This window comes from Balaenoptera borealis (assembly GCF_965194805.1).
Source record: "Balaenoptera borealis genome assembly, chromosome: 15".
NCBI lineage: Eukaryota > Metazoa > Chordata > Mammalia > Artiodactyla > Balaenopteridae > Balaenoptera > Balaenoptera borealis.
In genome coordinates, this window is record NC_138871.1 from 87,519,973 (window position 1) to 87,535,089 (window position 15,117).

The window sequence follows — 15,117 nt, forward strand, 5'->3', positions numbered from 1 at the left end:
TAATGGGGGTTTACCTGTTTCTTGATAAAGCAATTACTTATAAAATTTGTCCAGTGCTTCTCGGAACCTTCATCAACTACCTTCCTGGGATTTGGATTATAGAATCATCACTCTTTCCTGGATTTATTTTGATAAATCTTATTTTCCAAGTTCATTATTAATTTTGTGATGTTTGGATTTATTGATGTAGAATTGTATGTAATATTCTCTTTGTGTCCTTTGTAACCTGTGGTTCTTTCCTCTTTTGTATTACTATTATGCTGACTTCATTTTCTTTTTAGCCACTTGAATGGTCTACCTAGAAGCATATCTGTTTAAGTACGTTTTCAAAAACCAATCTCTTTTTCAAAATAAATGTTATTTTTTCATTTTATTATTTATTAATTACAGCATTTATATTAGTTAATTCTCCCTTTCTGCTTTTTTTTCCCTATGAGCAGAATGATTAGAATATTTCATGTTTTCCTGGTTGATGTTGCTAGTGCTGAAGACTCTGGCTTTTTAAATGAGTAAAGTCGTGCTATTCATTCATTCAAGGACCTCTTTCAAGTGTCTTTCCAGGCCCAGCTTCTTTCCTCCACACCCACTGGATAGGTTACTACAGGCAAGTTTATGCAATCTAAACATGCACCCAAGCTGGGTCCATCAGATTCTCTGTCCTAGGAATTTGAAATTGGAGCTCAAAAATATGACAGAGATTTTTTTCCCTTTATGAATGAAGACATTGTATCTTCAGTCTTCGACTCCCAGTTAACATTGACCGAGACCAGATCCTGCAGTGTCACTAATTTCACAATCTCCTGGTAAGGAGCAGGGTGAGTGAAAATGGAGAGGAAAATTTAAATTAAGAGCGGATATGATTGGGGGTGGGGTGGGGTCATGGAAAAAATGTCAAGAAAGGCTCATGGGAGGATGCAATCCTGTCCTAAAGAACAAAAAGGACTTTGTTCTTTTCCTATTTTCTTATGTTCCACACAGGTGACAACATCTCTGCTCCCTAAATGTCCAAAAGTCAAATTGCTCATAGAGAATAAAAATGATCCTGTTCTCAAAGAGCTAAAAAATCTTAATCTCAGAATTATTCCTTGCCTGTTAACCATACTTCAACCACATATCTGTAATAGTTCATGTCTATCAAAAAGGGTTTTTCTTTCAGAATTAAACTTAATCCCACGCTAAATGCACATAATTAATAATTGATTAAATCATAACTACATGCTTTCTGTTCATCTAATGTTTTCCATCTTTGTTTCAATTCTAACTTTTGGGTCTGCTGGACAATCATTTTCAAAGATACCAGTCAATGAGTAAAAACAAAATAAAACATCCAAATAATCTTGTCAATGCTGCTTTACTACACAAAGGCGGCAATACATCCGACGCCGGCCGCTGGCGGATAAGGCGCTTCCAAGCCATCACGCTGCTGTCTCATTGGAGCTGCGTGCACGACTTTAATTTGGCGTTTGTAAGGCAACTTAGAGGTGCCAGTCTGGGGACACTTCTCAGTTTGAGAATCAGCAAAAGGAGGGGTTAATTGCAAAAGAGGGGAAAGCGTGTGCAAAGCGGGGTGAAAACGCTCCAGCGGCTCCCAGGCCTGGAGTCCGGGCGCGGGCGGGGAGGGCGCTCGGGGCGCAGGGCTGGGGTCGCGAGCGGCCGCGTCTGCGGGGCCCGCAAGGCGAGTCCAGGTGAGGCGTCGGCGGTACCCGAGGGCGAGCAAGAGCCGGTGAGCGTGGTGGCGCAGGGGAGACACACACACACACACACACACACACACACACACAAGCACCGAGGAATTATTCAAACGGGGCCTGGCGCCCCCTGCCCGCTCCCCATCGATCGCAGCGCGGGTCCCCATCGGCGGCAGCCTGCGGCCCGGCCCCTGCGGGCGTCCCCTCCCGGCGGCCGCCGGCTCCCGGCGCGACCTCGCGGCGAGGCGGAGGCCGAGGCCGGGGAGGGCGCCCCATCCAGGGCCCCGCCCGCTTCCCGCCGCCGCCGCCGCTTCGCTTTCGCTTTTCCCCGCTGCGCCGCCCGCCGAGTCCCGGGTTTCGCTTTCGACGCGCGGGGCGGGACCGGGAGGCGCCCATGGTCTTCGGCCGCCGCCCGCCCGCCCCACTGCTGCTCGCGCGCTTCTCGGGGCTGCGGCGCGGGGCCTGCGGTCGGGCCATGGCGCCGCCGCGCTGTTTCGCGCTGGAGCTGCCCGGCTGCACCCTGGCTCATTTCGCAGTGGGCGACGAGGCCCCGGACGCGCGCCCCGACCCCGGCGTGGCCGCGCTCCTGGGCCCCCCGGGCCGCAGCTACTCTCTGAGCGTGCCGGAGGCCGGGGGCGCGGGCTGCGCGGCCCGGGTGCGCGCGGCCCGGCTGCACCAGCGCTTGCTGCACCAGCTGCGGCGCGGCCCCTTCCGGCGGTGCCAGCTGCGCCGGCTGCTGTTCTACCGCCCGGGCGGCGGGGCGGGGGGCCTGCAGCACGGCTTCCTGCTCCGCGACCCCCGCGACAGCCCCGACACCCGGAGCGCGCTGCTGGCGCTGCTGGACGCCTGCCCGGAGGCCCCGCGCCCGAGCCTGGCCGAGTTCTCCGGCGACCCGCTCTGCCGGCTGTGGCAGCTCCCGTGGGAACGGCGGGACGGCCAGGGGTGGCGGCAGCTGGGCCGCGAGCGCGTCGTGCCCGTGCCGGAGCCCGCGCTGCACCCGGTGGTGCCGGACCTGCCCAGCTCCGGGGTCTTCCCCCACCGGGAGGCCGCCCGCGCCGTTCTGGAGGCGGTAAGAGTTGGGTCCCTTGCCAGCGCTCAGGGTGGATCCCCCAGGCCAGGGAAGCGGACACCACCGTGCGCTCTCCGCGGGGCTGGCCTGTGCAGACCTCCCTTTGCCGGGGAGTTGCTTTACTCCCGAACGCAAATCTGGTGGTGAAGGTGGCCGGTGGGCCAGCCTCTGTTTAGACACCGTGGCTCTTTCCAGATTCTTGCTCGCCAGGGACCCCCAACCCCATGGGGGTAACTGACATCCCAACAGGAGCGGCGCGGCTCCCGCGCTGGCGGTGCCCGAAGAGGGGGGGGCGGCGGGTGGCGCTGGGTACGGGGAAAGCAATGCCTTCTTGAAAGTGATGACCCTCTTCTGGGAGGTCGGGGTGTAGAGCAAGGGCATGAGCTTGGGGGTTTAAGAAACTTAGATTAAGCGGTGCCTGCTTGCTTACTGGCTGCCACCCAGACACTCGGCTACTCCGTGTTGCTTGGTGCCTTTTCATCTGTAAAATACCTGCCTTGCAGTGTTAGGACAGGGAAACATCTGACACACAAGAGGTGCTTGGTGCGGGACAGCGAAGATTCTGCCTGAGCGCAGCCTGGGCAGGTCCCTAGGCTGGGCTATGGGTCCTAGATACCTTGTATGAGCCTTGGGATAGCATCTCCGAGTGCTTAAGATTGCAAGACCTGGGTTTGAATCCGAACTCTGGCATTTATTACCTGTCACTTGCAGTAAGTTTATTAAACATTCTTCTTTGCCTTGGTTTTCCTGATCCGTAGATGGGGTTAATAACAGTAACACACAGGGTTATCTTCAACAGTGGCCAGATTAGTACTGTGAAAGCACTTAGACTATTGCCTTGCTCAGAGTAAGCACGTTAGAAGAAGATACATGTCTGGGCCTCTCTGTAGAGGTGCTGTGAGTTCACATGAGGTCATGCACAGTTCAAAACCTGGAATCCCCTGGAGACCCTGCCCTACCAGCTTGGTGATTGCAGTTCCTGCCCCTCTTCTGAGCCCCCAAGAGCTTAGGAAAGGACAGGATGCTGATTGCTTTCTTTGGAGCCTACAGCGTGGCTGATTTCCCACATTTGTGACACACAGGGCCCATGGTTCCACTGTGCTACGTGACACTGCTCTGCAGTTATGCATCTTTTCTGTCCTTCCTCCTCTGGGGGAAGCTGGTCCATGAGAGTTGCAGGCTGGGTGATGCCGACAGTTACGGCCTTTTTGAGCCTCAGCTGTGCAGTACGAAATAAAGCAATCCAGCCCTTTCTCGGGTTCACGATACTTCACATTTTGGCCTGGTGCCAAACATAGCTTATGCCTTATTAGTATTGTGCAGTCTTCTTCTCAGCAATTAGATAGAGCTTCTGCCGAGGCTCCGTTGCTTTGCTGCTGATGCACGGACATTGTTTTACAGTGTACATCCTTCATTCCCGAAGCCCGGGCTGTGCTGGACCTGGTTGACCAGTGCCCAGAGCAGGTCCAGAAGGGCAAGTTCCCCGTTATTGTCATTGAAGGCCTGGATGCCACAGGTAAGAGAATATTACCTTCCAGGTACAGGCAGTGGGTTGTAGGAATAGACAATTCTTGACACACAAAACTTTATACAGGGTTCAATTCATAAGCCTCCTGTGAGCCTCTGTCGTGTGCCAGGCACGGAGCAAGGCTGGCCTGGGACACAAAGATGGATAACCTCCGTTATCCATCCCCGTAAGGTGGGGGGAGCCTCAGGTGCTCCGGTGAACATGGGAGGGCACTGGGTACAGCCTCGGTGTGGGAGATGAGGGGCAGTCACGGTCCGGGAGACCTTGGAAGGATGGATCCTGGACTGAGCTTTCCGTAGGACAGGAGTTGGTTGGGTGAGGAAGGCAGGAGAGAGCCTCCAGACAGAAGAAACGGCAGGGTGGAGTTGGGGACTTGAACCGGCCAGGTGTGTCCAGGAACTGCAGGCAGTGCAGAGGCCCCTGTGGAAACAAAGTGCGGACGAACTAGGGAGCGGAGGGCAGAAGCCTTTGGAGCTGCCAAATAGGCGTCAGAGTACAGAGGGCGTGCCCACACTTAGTCCAACACACGACAGCAGGAAAAGGGTGGCTCCAAGGGCCACAGGGAATACCCAAGGACAGCGTGGATCTGGGAGAACCCCAGGGTCACGTGGTGCCCTGTGAGTCTCCTTCCTGTGTCAGGTGAGGCGTGATGGGAGGAGGGAGTTCCTGGAAGCTGATAGCAGAGTTTATCATTAGTTTGTAAACGAGGTGACCATTTGTTTTTTTCTTTCAAGCATTCTCACACCAAACAGGAATCCTGAATTCCCAAGGGTTGGCAACTTTTTGTAAAGAATTGTACTATTTAATCAACTCTTTCTGGTTACAGGTGGAAAGAATGTCTTTGCTCGGACATTAATGTTAACTTTTGGGAGTGATACGGTGGCTGTGGTTAAGATGTGCTGCATTTTGTATCCGACCTGCAGGTAAAACCACTGTGACCCAGTCAGTTTCAGATTCACTCAAGGCTGTTCTCTTGAAGTCACCACCCTCTTGCATCAGCCAGTGGAGGAAAGTCTTTGATGATGAACCAACTATCATTAGAAGAGCTTTTTACTCTTTGGGCAATTATATCGTGGCTTCTGAAATAGCTAAAGAATCTACCAAATCGCCTGTGATTGTAGATAGGTGGGTATAAAGATGCGTTGAATTCGACATTTTCTTCCTAACCTATGAGTAGTGTGTGTGTGTGTGTGTGTGTGTGTGTGTACATATACATGCAAGTACACAATAGTGTTTAAGACAAAGTGTATTATGATAATAACAGGAATAATGTCTATGATTTATTAATCACACCATTGGCTGGCATTTTGCTAAAGACATTATACATACTATACTAACATCTGGAACAACTACTACACGGATACTAAAATTACTGATGAGAAACACGGGTCTTAGAAAAGTTAGGTAACTTGCCAAAGTGACAGAGCTAGAAATAGCATATGGGGGATATTAACAAAAGTCTCTGCTTCACAAATCAAGCTTTCAGTGGTTCATTTGTTTATTGGCTTATTCAACAAACACATATTGGGCATCTACCATTTGCCAAAGACAGTTCTCAATTTAGAGGATTCGGTGGTGAATGAGCTAGGCAGTGCCCTGCTTTCATGGAGCAAGCATTCTGTTGAAGGAGAAGGTAATAATCAAGCATATAGATACATAAGGTAATATCAGAGAGTGATAAATACTATAAAGAGATCAAGGTCGTGTAGTGGAGGATGGCTAACCCCCCACTAGATGTGATTTAGGAAGGCCTGCGTGAGGGGGTACCATTGGTCTGAGCTCTGAATGACCAAAGAGAGACACACCTGAAAATCCTGGAGTAAAGCTTTGTGGGAGAGGGGTCAGCAAGAGCAAAGTGTAGAGACGGGAAGATGCGAACACATTCCAGGGCTAGAAACAGGCCATTGTTGAGGAAAACATGTGGACGAGGGGCTGCTTTCTGGATGGATAAAAAGGCAGAGACAGGTCATCAGGGTCTGTGGCTGTGATAAAGAATGTGGATTTTATTCTGAGTGCAGAGGGGGGCCTTTGGGAAGTTTCAGATAATGGAGTGACAGAAGCTGAGTTATATTTTGAAATTTCATATATAAGAAATAGCTTAAAAGTGCTACAAAAATGGACAAAGGGAACGGCAAGCAAGTCCTACTAGGAATGGAAATTCAAACGACGATGAGAGCCCGTTTTACTCTCATCAGGTTAGTGAGAACTCATTAGAAAAGTCTGAAAGCCCAGAGTTGGAGATGATGTAGATTGATAGAAACTCACGTGGTGCTGGTGGGAGTGGGCACCTGTAGGGTGACTTGAGGAGCAATTTGAGAAGATTGCTTCCACTTCCCGAAGAAATACAGAGTTTGTTTCAGCTTTGTTCATAATATTGAAAAACTTGAAAAACCAAAGGCATCAGCAGAAGAAACGGTAAAGTAATACTGGCATATATTTATAACATGGAGCACCAAACAGCCATATGCTCTTGTAGGATGCATCAATGTGCCTAAGTTACAAAACTATAATTTCAAAGGAAAGAAATCAACTTGCAGAAAGATGTTCAGTAGAACACATGCAAAATAATACAGAACATAATACCAAAAAAGGGATGGAAAGATGTTGAACACCAAATTTAGGAGAGTGCTGTCCCCTGGGAAAGAGAGAGAAATGCAGTTGGTGGGGAGTACTCAAGGGCTTCAGTTGCAGCTGGATTCGTCCTTGACGTTACTCCAGTGTACGTCTTGTTCTTGCTGCAGTTTTACTTATTTGTGGAAAGATGAGGAGTTGCATTGAAGTCTGACAAGTGTTCAGGGAAGAGCACTCATTATAAATGGAAATCTCGAGGAATTTTAAAAAGTGAACATGTTCAAGTACAACCTGCACCCAGATCGTGACTTAGAACCTTACTCCACCCTGTAAATCCTTCCCTCCCAGTCACGACCCATCCTTCCGCCAGTGGGAACCACGACCCTGACTCCATCGCCGGAGATTAGTTCTGCTTGTTCCTGAACTGTCTATACAGGCAGGTAGACATTGACTGCTATTTGCATCTGCCTTCCTTCATGCCACCTGTGAGAATCGTCCCTGTTGCCGTGACCATTCTTTTACACAACTTTGGTGCCCATGTGTGTTACCAAACCAGGTTCGACGTTCCCCAAGCCAAACACTGAGATTCTTGTTTGCAGCAGAGAAAGGGTTCATTCACAAGGCCGCCAAGCAAGGAGACGGCAGAATACATCTCAAATCTGCCTTCCCCAAAGCAAGGGGCTTGATATTTATGGGATGAAGAAGCAGAGTGGTCTGAGGCGTGGGAAGCCTGGGGAAAGGTGACTGGAACTAAGAAAAAGTGTGTGGTGGTGGGGAAGATGAAAACCGTAAAAATTAGTTAGAAGGCCTTTGCTGTCATCTAAGCTATAATGCCAGTGGGTACTCTTAACTTTGGGGATGGCAAGATAGTGATTTCAAAGTTGGCAAGTTACAAGGAATCCTAGACAAGGGTAAGACATTGCTTTCCTTTGTGGGACTTCTTCACCTGTGGGATGTTTTCACCCTATTGTTAAAGTCCCTGGATTTACCATATTTATATATATATATATTTGTTAGTCTCTCTTTATTTCAAGGAGATAGACTAGGCTTTTCCTAATAAAGTGTGACTTCATAAGGCACATTATTTCCTAAGATGTCCAAAAATCCTGGGGCAGTACTGGCTTCTGCATGTAGGTAGACACTTATTCTCTGCATCCCATTTCCTAATCTGTTCAATGATGATATTCTTTATCCCTTCCCTGCTGACCAGAATTTGAAAAAGAATAGATACATGTATATGTATAACTGAATCACCATGCTGTACACCTGAAACTAACACAACGTTGTTAATCAACTATACTCCAATACAGAATAAAAATTAAAAGACTTGTGATGAATATCCAGTGAGTTGATGCAGGTGGACGTGCTTTGAAAACAGCAAATTGCTATAAAAATATAAGGCATTATTATATAAGTGATGTATAATGTGTCAACAAATTGCATTTGATTTGAACTAATGTGGTTTCCCTGATGGCAGGAATGGAGAATACTAAATAATGAGTCTGAAATTGATGGCCAGAGGGTATGATTATTTAAAATGAGCAGGAGTGTTGTCAGTGAGAGAACTCTGGCTTTGCAAAACAGGGCTCCCATTCTTCCCCGATTTTTCTTCTTTATGTCTGTGAATTGTCTGCAATTTTGTTTCTTTAAAGAGATAATGCTAGATCACCTTGTCAGATGAGAAGAAAAGAGCAGTTATTTGTTGTCTGGGTGGGTTTTGTTCATGTTTAAAGATTTTAAGGAAATCCATTTTAGACAACACCATCATCTGGCTGAAAAAAGAAGGGAGACGGAGTAATTTTTGATTGTGACTGCAGTTAAGGTTGGCAACTTAATCACCCTCATTACCTTTAAAAATCTTCTTGCTGATGGTTTTTCTACAATAAAGAAGGCTTTTTACATTTAGATGATATCAGCCTCTGTATTCACAGCTAAGTATTTAATTCAGTGAACACGGAGCATGTGTAAAATGCAGCGCAAATTGTAGTTTTGTTGCCAAGAAGAAGAAAACCTGGACCTGCTTGGGTTTATTCAGCTTGGGAGACAAGATGTATCTGGTGGAGAAGGTGAAAGTACAAGTTTGTAAGTGATTAAAAGTCTGGTAGGTGATACATAGGAATGCCCCCAGGCAGAATTCAAGGCGCTAGCAGCTACACTGGCCACGCTTTTGGAGGTGGAAAAGGGCTTTGAAGAATGAATGATATTAGAATTGATCAGCCCCCAAATTAATTCTTCACCTTTGTTCTTTTCAGTATTCTCTGTATTGTATCATCATAATTTGAAATGATGCAGCTTTAGTGTCCAATAAGAATTAAATATTGCCTTATAATGACAGTGTGATACATTTCTTTTTTGAATTTTATTTTATTTATTTTTTTATTCAGCAGGTTCTTTTTTTGTTTTTTGTTTTTGTTTTTAATTTTATAGCTACTTTATTTATTTATTTATTTATTTATTTTTGGCTGTGCTGGGTCTTCGGTTCGTGCGAGGGCTTTCTCTAGTTGCGGCAAGCGGGGGCCACTCTTTCATCGCGGTGCGGGGACCGCTCTTCATCGCGGTGCGCGAACCGCTCTTCATCGCGGTGCGCGAACCGCTCTTCATCGCGGTGCGCGGGCCTTTCACTATCGCGGCCCCTCCCGTTGCAGGGCACAGGCTCCAGACGCGCAGGCTCAGTAGTTGTGGCGCACGGGCCCAGCTGCTCCGCGGCATGTGGGATCTTCCCAGACCAGGGCTCGAACCCGTGTCCCCTGCATTAGCAGGCAGACTCTCAACCACTGCGCCACCAGGGAAGCCCACAGCAGGTTCTTATTAGTTGTCCATTTTATACATATTAGTGTATATATGTCAATCCCAATCTCCCAATTCAAGTGTGATACATTTTTAAAAAGCACTTGACTATTTTTGTAAAAACTATGGGAGGAAAACAAAGCTTTCATGATTTTCATTTTCCAGAAGAGGAATTTGAGACTTACCAATGTACACAAAGCAAGTTGGTGGCAGAGAGTAAAACAATACACAGCTTGGATAACACTCTGCATTTATTTTGTAGATAAAGGACCAGTATGTCCTTTTCACTGTGAAAAGCAGTTCAAATCTAAAGTGATTAAGAATTTAGGATTTTAAAACAGTACAGGCAGTAAATTGAAAATACAGACAAGGGTGGGGCCATGGGTGCCTCTCAACATTGGGATATTTATAATTGTTTCATAAATGTTTTTGTAGGTGATAGTCCTTTGATACTGGATTTGGAGTTTTGCATTTCGTCACTTAAAATTGGAATATGACACGAACAGGGCAAGAGTATAATAAACTATGCCAATCAATAAAATAATTCTAATTCATTCATTCCTACATCCAAAAAACATAATTAGTTGCATACCTATTGTGTGCCAGATGCTGGTTTCAGATTTTGGAATCCAGAGATGACTAAAAAATGAATTATCTAATGGAGGAGATGAAAGAGAGAAACTTGTACACAACTGGCCAACTGGCTCTAATTTAGAATAAGTCCTTCAGTAGAGCTGAGTATGAAGGGCATTGAGAGCCCAGAGGAGGAAACAGTGAATTCTGCTGGGGGCTTCCTCTGCGTGGCGTGCAGAAGGAAGAGGAGGCACTTTGCTGCCTGAGACCCTCACTCCAGCTGGAGGAAAAGTGTGAAGACAGACCCCCATGAAAGAGCATGCCTGGGTCCACATTGTGAAGGTGTTTGTGTCTTAGATGGAGGCTGAATGTTTTCTGGCAGGTGGTAGAAAGCCATTGGGCTTTTTGAAAGAGCGGGCTGATTTGATTTTCTTTGATGGTTGTGATATTCTTTTCCTCTCCTCAAAGCATTTTTTTTTAAGATCAGCCGGTCAAGAGTGACCGCCTTCACTCAGGGAGGACATTCACAGAGTTTCAGAGATTTTATCTGGGTTTATTTCTCTTCCTGATCCATGCAGATGCAATTAGATGACTGGAGAGCTGGGAAAGACAAAGGCCTCCTATCCAGGGTTCCTAGAATGTGGATTTCATCTGCAAGTCCAATTTTTTAATTTTTTATTTATTTATTTTTAAAATTGAAGTCGATTTACAATGTTGTGTTAATGTTTGCTGTACAGCAAAGTGATGCAGTTATACACATTTATATTTACATTCTTTTTTTATATTCTTTTCCATTATGGTTTACCACAGGATACTGAATATAGTTCCCTGTGCTATACAGTAGGATCTTGTTGTTTATCCACCCTATATATAATAGTTTGCATCTGCTAATCCCAAACTCCCACTCCATCCCTCCCCCACTCCGCCCCCTTGGCAACCACCAGTCAGTTCTCTGTGTCTGTGAGTCTGTTTCTGTTTTATAGATAGGTTCATTTGTGTCATATTTTAGATTCCACATACAAGTGATATTGTATGGTATTTGTCTTTCTCTTTCTGAGTTACTTTGCTTAGTATGATAATCTCTATTTGCATCCATGTTGCTGCAAATGGCATTATTTCATTCTTTTTTATGGCTGAGTAGTATTCCATTGTATATATGTACCACATCTTCTTTATCCATTCCTCTGTTTTTGGACATTTAGGTTGTTTCCATGTCTTGTCAGCAAGTTCAGTTTTAAAACATTGTAGGAGCTGAATGGGCCTGCAGATTTTTGTTTGGCCAAGATACAGCATTAAATACCAGTGGACTACCGAACAAATCTACCATCCCATGCCAACGTGCCATCACAAAAGAAAGCATTCTGCAGGGCCAAGGCAACAGAGTAGTCTCACAATACATGCAGTTTTAACTGAGTAAATGGAGCTCTGGGTGGTGTGCACTAGATTCTTATTGTGGTTGTTGATTTTAACTTATTTTTACATTTTATAAATACTTTAAAAAATAAGATTTAGTTTTACTCTTTAATGTGTACGGTACTAGGACAAGTTCATCAGAGCCATCCCTGGTTTCAACGTCCCCAGCAGCTGGTTTTCAGGTGCTCCCTTGACTTCCTCTGCAGACGGGGAACTCACTACCCCTTTCCTTCTCAGGTACTGGCACAGCACGGCCACCTACACCATAGCCACCGAGGTAAGTGGGGGCCTCCAGCACCTGCCCCCTGCCCATCACCCTATATACCAGTGGCCCAGGGACCTGCTCAAACCCGACCTGGTCCTGCTGCTTACCGTGAGTCCCGAGGAGAGGATGCAGAGGATCGAGGGCCGGGGCATGGAGAGGACCAAGGAGGAGGCTGAACTGGAGGCCAACAGCATATTTCGTCAAAAGTAGGTGTCCCGATGCCGTGTGAGGGGCAGGGGTCCCTGGCTGTGGCGACGATCCAGAAACAGCACTGACTCTGGTAAAGTGCAGGACATGACACGGTTCCCATTTTCCAACCTGAGAGGCAGTGTGCTCCAAGTTAGATTCACTCCTTTCAGTGGGATTGTTCCATGGGGCCACTGCGTGTTGGTTTTGTAGCCACAGGATATCTGACTGGGGATCAGACCCCCTTCCTAGTCTTTCTAGCCCTGGCTGTGCCAGCACCGGCGTGAACCTGAGTGAGACAATACACCTTTCTGGGCCATCGTAACAGAATGGTCACGAGCACCGTCTGACGGCCTCGCAGTGACTTTTACCTGTTAGGGGCTCACCGTGTGTCAGGCATTTTACTTCTGAGGCTCTGTAACCCTTGCAAGGACAATGTTAGCTGTACTTCACAGTTTATAAAACTGAGGCTCAAAGGATTAAGTGATTTGTCTACACCTTGCATATCTACTGAGTAGTAGAACGGGATTAAACTCAAGACCTTTCTGATTTTAAGGCAGTGCTTTCATTTTCATTAGAAAGCCATGAACACAATAGCAGGAGTGTCTGGACCAGCTTACTGCTTCTCGGCTGACTAAATCACTTCTGTAGGACTAGTTTGAAAAGCCAAAACAGAATTGTTTATATAAATAAACAATGATAGCACTGTTATCCTAACTTAATGCTGTTATAACATAAATAATTAACCACTCAGCTGTGTGCAGAGAAACCATGTCAAAGAATTGACTGGTTGGTATTAATTCAGTTAAACTTCACGACAAACTTGCAAGGAAGGCATTATTTCCGTCCTCGCTTCACAGATGAGGAAACGGAGGCACAGATGGGAAAGAAATGTGGCATGTTCTCCTAGCTGGTAGGTGGTGAGGCAGAGCTATGGCCCCAGACCATCGTCGACTGAAAAAATATTCACAGCCTAAAAGTTGAGAGTTCTGTTTCATTTGGCGGGAATTTTTAGGACTTCAGGCCCGGGAGGCAGCATATCAAGTAACCCTGAGAGAACTGCTCGGAGGAGGTGACAGGAGAGCTAGGACACATAAGAGTTTTGCAACAAAGGACAGGTAGTCTGAACGTCAAAAGATTATTGTTAATTAAAGAAAACCAGATAAGTTAAGGAATTTAGCATTTTTCTGTGTATGGGAAGATGCAAAGGTCTGGGCTCACGGAAATCATTCCTTTGAAACACACCTCAGCTGTCTGGGGCCAGTGTCCTGTGTTTTCACACCCTGAGTTTCCTCAGGGCTCACCTTAGGGAGTGGCTGCAGTCTGATGGCTGCTAGATGGCCGGTATTCTTTGTTTCCTTCCTGAGTTCCCTCAGGGCTCACCAGCTCACCATCTGTGGTGGCTGCAATCGCTGATGACTGTGACATCCTTTGTTTACTGATAATGGCAGGAAATATTCCGTTTCTCACCATCTACTCTGAGCACTTTTTTTTAAAAAATAATTTTTATTGGAGTATAGTTGCTTTACAGTGTTGTGTTAGTTTCTGCTGTACAGCAAACTGAATCAGTTGTACGTATACATATATCCACTCTTTTTTGTATTCTGTTCCCATATAGGTCATTACAGAGCACTGAGTAGAGTTCCCTGTGCTATACAGTAGGCTCTTATTAATTATCTGTTTTATATATAGTAGTGTATATATGTCAATCCCAATCTCCCAGTTTATCCCTCCCACCCCTTACCCACTGGTAACTCTTAAGTTTCTTTTCTACATCTGTGAGTCTATTTCTGTTTTGTAAGTAGGTTCATTTGTACCATTATTTTTAGATTCCACATAGAAGCGATATCATATGGTATTTGTCTTTCTCTGTCTGACTTACTTCACTCAGTGTAACAATCTCTAGGTCCATCCATGTCGCTGCAAATGGCATTGTTTCGTTCTTTTATATGGCTGAGTCCGGGTGCTTGTTTTAACCACAGAGCTCTAGAGCTTTGGTCATATAATCTGAAACCGTGCACCTCAGATTGGGATTTGAACCCAAGAGGCTGGGACTCGACCCCGGCCAAAACCCACAGTCTTCCAACTGAGATCACACACCTGGTTTCAGGACTTAATGAAGCTCAGGTTCTTGATGTCTCGTCACAGAAAGAATTCAGTGAGAGACAAAGTGATAGGTAAGAAGTGGATTTATTTAGAGAGATACACATTCCACAGTCAAACTGTGGGCCATCTCAGAAGGTGAGAAAGGCACCAGGATATGGAGTTGTCAGTTTTTATAGGGGTGGGTAATTTCATAGGCTAATGAGTGGGAGGATTATTCCACCTATTTCAGGAGGGGGCGTGGATTTCCAGGAACTGGGCCACCACCCACTTTTTGATCCTTATGGTAGACTTTGGAAATGTCATGGCGCCTGTGGGTGTGTCATTTAGCTTGCTGATTTGTCACAGTGAGCGTATACTGAGGGCTAGTGGAAGTTGACTTGTCCGCCATCTTGGGCCCATTTGGTTCTAATCAGTTTATGTCATGTCCTCGGGTTATGTCATTCTTTCAAAGGCTGTGCCCTGCCCAATTCCCTCCTGTTTCAAATCAGCCCCAGCTATTCTGTACACACCAAGGCTAGCTAACACTGGAAAGAGAGAGAGAATTCTAGTGCAATTGTAGAAGACTCCTAAGTGAAAACAATGTATAGGCCAAGGACCTCTGGCTTGTGTGAAATCCTTCAGGGCGCAGACTCTTGAGAAATTTGCCATTGGGAAACTTAGTTAATCTCTTTGAGCCTTTGCTCCTTTCTCTGCAAAATGGGGGTGGGTGACATTGATTCTCCTCCTGAAGTTACTCTGAATATGAAATGAGAAGACCATGCAGGACACTAATGCTTGGCAGATAAAAGGTTTTGAGTAAATGCAAGCTATTAAACATTATTATTAATTTCTCATTTGTTAAACTAAATGTATCGAATGTCTCCTGTATGCAAAGCGAGTTGCCTGGGGGGCGGAAGTGCGGTAAACCAGATGGGGACCTGGCTTCAAGCTG

The 15,117-nt window shown here is 46.2% G+C and overlaps 1 protein-coding gene across 9 annotated transcripts in view; it reads left to right on the plus strand.

The window, feature by feature from the left end:
• The first annotated feature begins 1,953 nt into the window (after nucleotides 1–1,953).
• The window catches only part of CMPK2 (cytidine/uridine monophosphate kinase 2), a 31,072-nt gene continuing 17,908 nt past the window's right edge, over nucleotides 1,954–15,117 (plus strand). For 8 of the 9 annotated variants that reach the window (XR_014234832.1, XR_014234833.1, XR_014234834.1 and 5 more), the window contains exons 1-4: nucleotides 1,954–2,757; nucleotides 4,159–4,273; nucleotides 5,209–5,410; nucleotides 11,867–12,100. Coding sequence is in view for 1 of the 9 variants with exons in the window: in XM_082356924.1 (XP_082213050.1) it covers nucleotides 2,083–2,757; nucleotides 4,159–4,273; nucleotides 5,209–5,410; nucleotides 11,867–12,100 (1,226 nt within the window). In the remaining 8 variants the exon portion in view is untranslated. The remainder of the gene's footprint in view (nucleotides 2,758–4,158; nucleotides 4,274–5,208; nucleotides 5,411–11,866; nucleotides 12,101–15,117) is intronic. The other variant, XM_082356924.1, reaches the window with a different exon arrangement.